We start from the raw sequence: 11,194 nt of genomic DNA, 5'->3' as shown, positions 1-11,194 counted from the left end.
CTTGGATAGGTTCAGCAGAGCATTGGAAACGCTGCCAATACTCCGATGGAAAAGGTGTTGTATTACAGGGTAGCCGACATTGGAATATTTAGCTATACACGAAGAATGGTGCAAGTTGATGAAATTCTTGGACTACAACATTTTCTGAACATTTCATAGGTTAGTGGTTCTACCGAACTATCGTAAAAACATGATAACGATGTGTGTGATACGAATACGTTTTCTCATACAATCAGGATTCTATACATTCAGGATTCATATCTCTTGATTCAGATTTCAAAAACAAGAAAAGAACATCATGAAGATACTGATGGGTGCACCCTTCCCTTTATTTCACAGTACTTTGTCTGAAAGCGGGTAACATAGTATTAAGAAAGGAAATAAAAACACTTTATTGTGCTCTTGTTTGTTTCCACCAGTTTCCCAACAATTCTAACTTTTACGAGCCACAGAAGTGCTACAATATGCAATATAAAACATGTAGCTTACTTGCTAATTTATCTATAAATCTGACAGCTCTTGGAATCTATTGAAATGCATTTAGAAAAATTACATCAAATAAGGACTCGTCAACAATATCAACACTGAAAGAAAAATGAAGAAAATGACAGTCGCACACATATCCCAGAAGTTTAAGGCGGTTGAAATAAGAACTCAGACAGCCAAGTTACCTCTTGTATCCACTCAAAAATAGTGTATAGATAATGTACAAATCCAGCGGTAGAATTTTAGTTCAGGCATTCATGGGATATTATTTCATAGTTAACCCAGGCTTGTCGATATACCTCTGATTGGTGACGTCTAATTTACAAAAGTGTCATAACAGCCACACAATATAGGAAAATATCCTTCAACAAGAGCCTTCAGTGAAACCAACAACTTTGCTGTTTTATACTTTGTTGGCTGAGAATTGCAGACAAATATAAAATATGATAAGTTATGGGAAATATATGAATTGATAAACCAAGTAGAGACAACGGAAACTGGAGATTATGGTTGTAAATAGCACATTTAAAAAATCTCTGAAATCAAATGAAAAAGCTGCCACATACAGATGTCATCATCTATATTGTACATTCATCCATCGGGCTATAGGACAGATATGCCAGGAGAGAATGTGAACTGCATTCTCAGCATTCTGCATAAACAACAGGTGGGAAACTAAAGTTGCCTTCGGTGGAAAATATTGGTAATATAAAGGTGAACGGTCAATTACACTTTCAACAATAGTAACTCTTAAAATGTTTTGGCTCTTTGAAACACAGTAGAACAAATTCAAATGAAATGTATATGGAACCTGATTTACTATATTCACACATATCTAAGACCTGTGTTTCCCAACCCCCAACTGTACATCTTTTTGTTGTAGCCCCAGACAACCACACCTGATTCTACTTATCAACTAATCGTCAAGCCCTTGACAAGTTGAATCAGGGGTTTTTGTGCTGGGCTACAACTAAAATGTGTGTTGTTGGGGGTACTTGAGGACCGGAGTTGGGAAACACTTTCTTAGACCATGCAGAAAGAAAATGTAAACTCTTCAGCTTTTTCTACTTTGGTTCTAAAGATATGACTAATGGCTCACCATGGCGATGTCTAAGACAGACCATCAGCATCAGAATAATACAATGAACTGTTTTATGTAGGATATTACATTTAGAAAACTCCAGCCTTTTAATATTGTGCAGTTTGTTTAGTGGCCTCTAAAATGTATTATGTGATAGTGCTGTAAATAGGGGAAGGGAAAGTTAAGTGGTCTGGGTAATATAATGCCAATTATCTGACCAGTGTAACGTTTATCAGTTAGGACAAGGAAATCATTAGAAAACAAATAAAGTAGCTGTCTTTGAAATCCATGGGCTAAACCTGAATCAAACATAATTTTTAAAATCTTATTAACAGTGAACATTGCAGATATAGAAACTGTATCAGTACATAGTTCAATTGTAGTTCCATTGTAGAATTAAATATATGTGGGGAGAATTTTTTTTTTTTCGTATGATTGTTCAGTAGTCCTTCAAGAAAAATATTGAGGTTTCAGTAGACATGTTTTTCAATATTTGTTACAGTAATTTTCTCAAAGTACACAACAGCAAATCCACTGTCACAGGACTTGGCCATGCGATACCCAAATACCTATAATCCATTGCAACATATAATATGTATATTCTTAATTTGCAATATGTTTTCTTCTTGAAATGTTAGATTACAGTTTATTCCCATAAATTCCATACATAATGTGACAAATTTAAGATGGTCATTTCCAAGATGGTCATTTCCAAGGTTCTTTTCCTATTTTACTCACAGTCAAAATATGTTGCTATATATACGTTTAAGTAGTTGATCGCAATATGGACGTATCCATCCAATCAATAGTGAGTTTCACATATAAGGTTTCTGTGTCATTTCTGAAAGTTGTGGTCCAGTAGAAAATACTTGGAGAGATTAAGATTTTTGTTGAGCAGATACCCCTTTCCAGTAGTCTAAAATGTCATGCAGGTCTTCATCCTTGGCAAACTGCACTTTTTTACGTAGCGCATGCCCTGCAGCCATGTACTCGTCCTCGTCTTTGTGCCGTTTGCCACGGAGTTTGAAGCGCTCCCAGATAGTGTGATGTGGTTTGCAGTAGTACTCAGGACTGGAGGAGTAGCTGAGGTTATGGTACTGAGGTGAGAGCGGAGAGTACGCCATGTCTCTGGGACGTGGCCGAGTTAGGGGCTCAAGGATGGAGGGCTTATGGCTTCCGGGCCCTTCCAGCTCCTCGATCTGCAGCTGGTGGCTGTCGGGATAGGAATGCCGGTGCTCATTGTACTGCCTGATCTTCTCCGCCTCTGCCCTAAGGATGGCAGCGGCAGGCGTTACAGTGAGGATGGTCTCACCCGTTGGCGAGGTCTTCTCTATGTACTTGGACTCTGAGCGGTAAGGCCTTGGGCTCCGCATTGGACCTCCAGTGGCAGTGCTGGGCCGCTTTGGCGGGACATCCGAGGTGTGGTGCCTCTGTAACGAGTGGTGGTAGCTGTCCTTATACACTGGGGACAGGAAGCCAGACTTGCTCTGCGGCTGCTCTGATATCAGGACCAGCTGGGGGTCCTGGGTGGACACAGCTCCTGATTTCACCCCTTGAAAAGATGTGGATTCTGATTTCAGAGCATCGATACAGTTGTTAATGATCTGATTGACCTTATCCACCTCTTTTGCAATGGTTGAAATCTCGGCCACTGACCCTTGGCTGTTCCCAGGCATGGACATCCCAGGCATGGACATCTCACACTCTCTGCGTTCATGGTGGTCCCCGGTTCCTCGCACCTCTATGTAACTTCCCTTGGCCATTTTAGGCATATCATCTCTTATCTCCTGCAGTTTGTACTGCTCCATTTCACTACCAGATGGTAGGTATGGCATGCGGGACATACTCTCCCCAGCCATCATTTGCTTCTGTGACATTCTAGAAATGGTTCCCCCTTCGAGCTCTTGTCCATATTTGAGTTCAATTATACTTTTCTTCAGGCTGCCTGCCTTTTTGTGCTTTTCATCTTGCTGACGTTTTTTACGCAAGCAATAGTAGACCACCCCTAGGACAATCACCATACTAAAGAGACAACCTAGGATGGTCATAATGTAGTGGGTAGCTGTTGCATGGTTTTGTGATCTCTCTTTCCCATTCCAGGGTCCTGTGGAGACTGCCAGACAAGTATGATTGAATCTAAGATTATTCTTTATAGAAGCGACACAGTACGTGTATTCGGTATGGGGTTTCAGGTTTTTAAGTTCAATGTCCTCATTCTGAATTTTGAGGTTTTGAATATCAGTGAAAAAACTGTTATTGTAGAGAACCAGGCTGTACATCTTCTTGAAGGGATGGGGGATCTGAACAGTGATGGTGGCGCTTGTTTTAGAGACTTGCTTCAGCTTCATACTGGGTTTTACATCCACATGAATCACTGTTGGGTTGATACTCATACTCTCATCTGGCTCAGTTCCGGAGGGACAGTCCTCCAGCCCACAGGGAGTGTAGTCTGGTGGGAGTGTGGTGGTCTCAGGAGGCACAGGTATGTACGGCGTCACATAGTCGTCTGTACACACAGTGGAGAGCATATGGAGGGCATTCCGAAAAGTTGGGATGTTAGGGTTCTGGCTGAGCAGACTGTAGCCAGAGACACCTGATGGGGAGTCACAGACCATCCGTTCATTTGTCCTGTTGGGGAATGCAGAGAGCCACTTCACAAAGCCAAGTAGTTCACAGGAACAGTTGAAAGGGTTGGTATACAGCTCACAGGTAGTCAGTTTAGTCAGGCTGGTAAACGTGGACCCATCTAGCTGCTGGATACGGTTCATGGAGAGGTCGATGTTTTCCAGGCTATAGCACTCCAAAAAGGCATTGGGTGTCACAGTCTCAATCAGATTGGCCTGGAGGTAGAGGTACTGCAGCTTGCCCAAACCCCTGAGGATGCCCTCAGTAAGGTTACGGAGTTTGTTGAAGCCTAACTGAAGGACCTGTAAGTTGAACTGGGCAGAAAAGGCCCCATCATCTATGTAGTTGATCTCATTCTTGGTCAGGTTTAGGTAGGTCAGGTTGGCGAAGCGGCTGAGGGCAGAGAAATGGACACTTTTGATCTTGTTTTCATTGAGCCGAAGGTCCACAATGGTGCTGTTGATATGCGTGGGGATTGCCTCGTATGGAGGCTGGTTTTGGCTGCAGATGGCCAGCCACACAAAACCCTTCTCGCCTTCAATGAGCCAGCAGTCCCCATTGACTCTGCCTATATGGGTCAAATATACTATGGCCACAGACCAGAAAAAGGCACTCATTACCATAGCTCCACCACAGGCCATTGGTGCTCCTCTTGATGTCATGGGCAGGGCCCAAAAGCTCTAAGACGGAAACACCACTGTGGTTTCTAAAGATGCTGAACTGAACTCTTTGTAATCTAGCTGGACTTTCAAGTGTTCTCCTCAGCGAGGACAATCAATATATTGGCCTTCTGTCCAGGGAAGGATAATTCGGTCCCAATGTTCCAGCCATTTACAAAAAGACGTTGGGCATGTGCATTTAGACCAGCATCCATCCAATGGCTTTAACCTGGAGTGACGTTTTAGAGATGGTTTGCTGAGATTCAGTATTTCACCACCTTAGATTGTCTTGTGCTTATTTCCCCAGGGATAACATCGTTGATCGGTCTCATCCTATTGTTTCTTCCTCTGTCTTTCTTGCTGGGTCATGGGCTCAGAGGAACTCCCTGTGAAGAAACGAGAAGCAGGCACACGTTAGGTGAATCAATAACCTCTTGAATGTGAGGTTTGCAATTTGAATATAACCACATTTACACCACTACATTTAAAAAGTATATATTTTTGGGCCAGAAATATTCAGAACACATGCCATGCTGCACAAGTAGAATGATATTTCTACTCTATAGACCATTTGTAGCAGTCAAATAACATGTCACCCAATCTGTATTTTATAATCATCTGTCACGTATACTGCACAAATGGATCCAAATAATCAAGACACATTTTTGTTTTACACGTTAAGTAAAAATAGCAAATATCATTTTAAAGGCAAAATAGGATTAATGTGTATGCTTCCTCTTTCATTGCCATCCAATTATTTTGTACACCATTTCAGAGGTGCTTTGCATTCCCTGTGGCATATTGCTATTAACGGAAACCTTTGGCCAATTACGACTTAACAGGTTGGGGAAAGCAGGGTCCCTATTTTCACACCATTAACCTGTGGACTGTCAAACACGAGTCCAACAAATGTTTAGATGCAGCATTCAATTCATGAATTACTCTGCACCATACGGAAATGTCTTCTCAAGAACCTTAAATATGTTTTAATTTGACAACAGAAATAGAACTTAATGGCTTTCAGTGCAATGTGTCTCTTAAACATCCTATGGTAACTACTGAGGGTACAAACCGTGAACCAAAAATAGCAAACTGTTCATTGTCAATTTGACCCTGTCAGATAGCTCCCCCGGGAAATTGCAGTGTTCCATTGGGTCTGGTTACATAATTGGACCCAATCAATTTGGTCAACAGCCCAAGGTTTCCGAACAAAGTTGATAGCTGCAGGAGAAAACCTTGGAGCTGGGTGTGTAGCCTATAGATCCTGGTTTTATGGAGAGGTATTAATGAATTATTAGTCATAAACAGCAGGTGACCTCAGCATGGGAGGTGCCGAGAGGAAGGAAAGCCAAATGTTTAAGTATATGAGTCATTCTCGTAATAGTCTTAGGCATTAACTTGCACCACGGTCGACCAGCACAGCCGTGGTCATAATCAGCAGCAGTGGCCAGCGAGAAACACGGAGACACTTCACGTCTTCCTGGAACAATAGTCTTGTGTTTGGACTATGAATTGCATACACTAGTTCCATTCAAAGAACTACTTTAGAACTTTGATATTCCCACCATACTAAACCATGATGCTTTTTCCATTTCTTAACGGATTTGTTTTGTGCAGATTTTTTAAAATGTTAAATATGGGATATAGGCTACTGCACGTGCCAATTACGATATTGATTTATATGTTATGACTGCATGCCAAACATAAAAGCATTTGTTCTCCTTTTTGATAATAAGAACTGAGGCTGCAAAATGCCTATGGAGGAATGAAAAGGATTTACTGCATGCCAGACATTTCTGAGTGAAAGGGGAAACCTTTCATCTGCATTCACTAATGTGTAGTCAATACATCTTGCTGACCCAAGGGCTACAGTATACTTCATTGTCAGTGGCACCTAGTATTGCTTTTTATCCAAACCTGAGCCACTTAACTAGCTTTCAAATCAGATTGGACTCTGTCAGTTATTCATTTTTCATTGTTAAAATTCAATATGACGGCAAACACAGCCACAGAAGAAACGCTCACCACCATGGCAGGGGTCTCGGCTCAGAGCGATGAATTACAGGTTCTCTTCTCCGGTCCACTTAAAGCAGCCCAAACATCTCAGAGGGAGATATTTGTTTAGACCTCACAGAGATGTGTAGGCTGCTGTACAGAACAACACCCGGTACCTCGTCTGCCATGCTTACTGCTGTCACACTTGAATATTTCTAAGAACAATGAGAATCAAGAAGATAACCAACCTCCAACCTGCAAAGACAGAGAGGGATTTGTGTATATTCATAATTTAACAAAGACAATTGAGAGATGTTTCAATTATGAAAATTATGTTAATGAGGAGAAGTAATTTATTTTTCATGTTATACATATGATTCATATTAAGACCTGGAAGGATTCCTGCTGTAGATAACGGCCCTTTCTTTTTAAAGAAAGCAAATCAAATTTGAATCCAATCTAATACAATATATTAGAAATGCAAGTCACTGTTCGAGAAATGGCACTTGTGGACTTCCCTTAAGTAACATCAAATATTAAACTCTTCTAGATCCGGTGAATGTGTTATTACAGCCATTAATTCGTTGTGAATGGTGTGGGAGTGATTGACCATGAAAATGGGCGGGAAACTCAAGTGATGGATAGGTTAATCATAGAGGACAGCAGTTGAATACTTTAAACCCAGAGGTATGTGGTGTGCGCCCTCATCACTGGCCTCTCTTAGCCCTCTGATGCATCTGCTGACACAGGCCAGTGGATGGGTTGCCTTGTGGGAGGCCACAGAGGGTGAGAAGAAAGGTGTCCCTAGGTGGTAGAGGACATAGGCCTTTACATAAAGGGGACAATCATGTTGCTACAACAGGATCATTGTGACAGTTTATTGCAGAGGGAATACACCTCAAATTGGAACCGTGGACCTAAGGTCATTCCAGCAGTCTGTTGACCTTTTGTGTGGTCTGCCCACCATGCTCCAATTAGGCCTAAACAAATGTTGTGTTGCCATCTAGCATTGCTATCATAAATGAGGAAGTGAGCATATGTTTTCAGGAAGTCAAAATAACTAACAGCCATACCCTGATCTCTAGGGCACAATACTGAACTGTTCATATTCAAAAACAAAACTGTCCACATTCTATAAACTAAAGGACAATTTGAATACAATTTCCATTGTTTAGTATCCTCTTACCACACAGTGTACATGATGCTGGCTTGATTCTAATGGGAATCACTGATAATAGAGGAAGTATGTCCATTGTTCAACATAAACCTATTCAGGACTACACTGGTCAGCATGTTTGCACACAATTGCTGATTGGGACAGAAACAGGGTTGTTGAGGCTAAGATTAATCACTATGTGTTACTGACACAGTCATCAGTCAGTGGAAACCTTCCAGTGTTTTCATCTTCTCAATATGCTCTACCTTGAAAAGAACATTTGTTATATCCGTGCAATGATTCATTATATGCTTAGCACCTTTCATTCAAATCACTGCTGTAACCAAGTCAAGCTACTTCTACAAGTAATATGCATTTTCCCATTTCAATTGAGATGTTTAAGCCGAACTAAAACAAAAGAGTGGAGCCCTTCGTAGCGCTGCCTTGTGTGGGGGGGAAAGCATACTGTGGCTATGGATGAGTTCTGACAGTAAATGTGTACCATTGGATCGGAGGGAGCAGTGCTGAAGTAACCTACTGAGGGACTGTTTGTTTTTGCTTGGATTTGTATGAGCCCTGAGGGAGAGATTACACATAAATCTAAAGCCCAGCCTTGTCTCCTCGTGCCTGTGTTATGTGTGAATCGTAAACCCGATACATTTGAATACTAAATTAGGAAGCACACGAATACAGCACAGTAGCAAACTGGGTTGTCTCCCCTTCTCATATTTCTGCACCCTCACCATTCCCATACACAGTCTGTCCCCACACATAATAAAGATCCTCCATTTTGGGTATGTGTTTTGTGGGGGACTTTGAAGCAGTGTTACAATAATTGACTTAGTTTTCATTGAGCTTGGGGATGTCTTTAGGCAGTAATATGCTGTGAGCTGCTCAACATAAAATGTTAGGTGGATGGTTGGGTTTGACAGGTTTCTATAAGGCTTCATATCATTTCTTACAGGGTTCAATTAAGGTTTCTATAACATTTACATTTACATTTAAGTCATTTAGCAGACGCTCTTATCCAGAGCGACTTACAAATTGGTGCATTCACCTTATGACATCCAGTGGAACAACCACTTTACAATAGTGCATCTAAATATTTTAAGGGGGGGGGGGGTGAGAAGGATTACTTTATCCTATCCTAGGTATTCCTTAAAGAGGTGGGGTTTCAGGTGTCTCCGGAAGGTGGTGATTGACTCCGCTGTCCTGGCGTCGTGAGGGAGTTTGTTCCACCATTGGGGAGCCAGAGCAGCGAACAGTTTTGACTGAGCTGAGCGGGAACTGTACTTCCTCAGTGGTAGGGAGGCGAGCAGGCCAGAGGTGGATGAACGCAGTGCCCTTATTTGGGTGTAGGGCCTGATCAGAGCCTGGAGGTACTGAGGTGCCGTTCCCCTCACAGCTCCGTAGGCAAGCACCATGGTCTTGTAGCGGATGCGAGCTTCAACTGGAAGCCAGTGGAGAGAGCGGAGGAGCGGGGTGACGTGAGAGAACTTGGGAAGGTTGAACACTAGACGGGCTGCGGCGTTCTGGATGAGTTGTAGGGGTTTAATGGCACAGGCAGGGAGCCCAGCCAACAGCGAGTTGCAGTAATCCAGACGGGAGATGACAAGTGCCTGGATTAGGACCTGCGCCGCTTCCTGTGTGAGGCAGGGTCGTACTCTGCGGATGTTGTAGAGCATGAACCTACAGGAACGGGCCACCGCCTTGATGTTAGTTGAGAACGACAGTTTGTTGTCCAGGATCACGCCAAGGTTCTTAGCGCTCTGGGAGGAGGACACAATGGAGTTGTCAACCGTGATGGCGAGATCATGGCCATGATATAAGGCCTCACTCACATCATTGAGCTCCACTGCTGTATGACATGGTCACCAGAGGAGGCTGGTAGGAGGAGCTATAGGAGGATGGGCTCATTGTAAAGACTGGAATGGAATAGATCAAATCAAATCAAAGTTTATTTGTCGCATGCGCCGAATATAGCAGGTGTAGACCTTACAGTGAAATGCTTACTTACAGGCCCTAACCAACAGTGCGATTTTTAAGTAAAAAATAGGTATTAAGTGAACAATAGATAGGTAAAGAAATAAAAACAACAGTAAAAAGACAGTGAAAAATAACAGTAGCGAGGCTCTCTATATAAAGTAGTGGAACTGTATCAAACACATTAAACGTGGGAACCGTTCCATTGATTCAATTCCAGGCATTACAATGAGCCCGTCCTCCTATAGCTCCCCCCACCAGGCACCACTGACGGCCACACTTTATGTGGAGCACTCTTTTAATGTCTGTCCGTTGAAACTGGAGGTTTCTGTTCGAACTGAAGAGGACTGTGCCCGTTGGCTGAAAAATGCATGTGGCCCAAATTTGAATCAAAAACACATTAAGACGGCCTTTTTTTGAGTACATGGATGGCATCTGACATTTAGTTTAGTATACCTATTTCCCACTATATCATGGGCATGGTAAAGTGGGTGGAGTCACTCTGTCACCTGCTAACCTAGACATAGAACAAGGAAGTACATTGTGCATCTCCATGCACTGTGCGGAACGCTCTGCAAGGAAATGCCAAAGGCTACCACTACAAAACCACCTACCACAAAAGTGTATTTACCAAAGGGCATTCAAATGTAATCACTTTCTAAAGCCTCGGAAAGAAAGAAGGTTCCTGTTTGGAAACCCAAACCAAATGTTCCATGAAATGAATATGAGAAGTATGGCTTTGGGAAATATCTGGCGAGGCAAAACTTTTAAAGAGAAAATTGTCTCCTATCATTGTCCCCTCATTCTCTGACCAATATCGTAAATACCGACTAGCAGTGTCTGAGAGCCGTTCTGACCCGTCCTCAGCTCTCTCTTAGCATGGTGTTGTTGCAGGATCCCTTTAGGTGTTAAATGGAAGTTGAAGTTAAACCTGAAAAGACTTCCTCTCATTAATAATGCATAGAGGGGTTTGTTTGTCCGCTGTGACTCACTCCAGTGGGCTCCGCATCAATTCCACCACCGCTGCTGTGGTCCACAGCATAAATTACAACCCTGCTAGTTCGCCTCGTTAGAGTCACCCGCTGTTGCATATGCATGTTAGTGATTTAGTCAACTACCTTTTGCATAAACAAACCTCTCATCATACATTCAGGTTTAGTGTCTCCGAGTGCTTTAATGCCACCCTGGTGCCTATATGCTTATCCTACA

The 11,194-nt window shown here is 42.5% G+C and overlaps 1 protein-coding gene across 1 annotated transcript in view; it reads right to left on the bottom strand.

The window, feature by feature from the left end:
* Positions 1-321: 321 nt before the first annotated feature.
* Positions 322-11,194, bottom strand: part of LOC124000385 (protein ELFN1-like) — a 100,990-nt gene continuing 90,117 nt past the window's right edge. Inside the window, exon 3 of the mRNA XM_046306705.1 lies at positions 322-5,237. Coding sequence (XP_046162661.1) covers positions 2,446-4,854 — 2,409 coding nt within the window. The 5' untranslated portion in view covers positions 4,855-5,237 and the 3' untranslated portion in view covers positions 322-2,445. The remainder of the gene's footprint in view (positions 5,238-11,194) is intronic.

Source organism: Oncorhynchus gorbuscha, linkage group LG16 (genome assembly GCF_021184085.1).
Source record: "Oncorhynchus gorbuscha isolate QuinsamMale2020 ecotype Even-year linkage group LG16, OgorEven_v1.0, whole genome shotgun sequence".
Lineage (NCBI taxonomy): Eukaryota > Metazoa > Chordata > Actinopteri > Salmoniformes > Salmonidae > Oncorhynchus > Oncorhynchus gorbuscha.
This window is presented reverse-complemented; position numbering and strand designations above follow the sequence as displayed.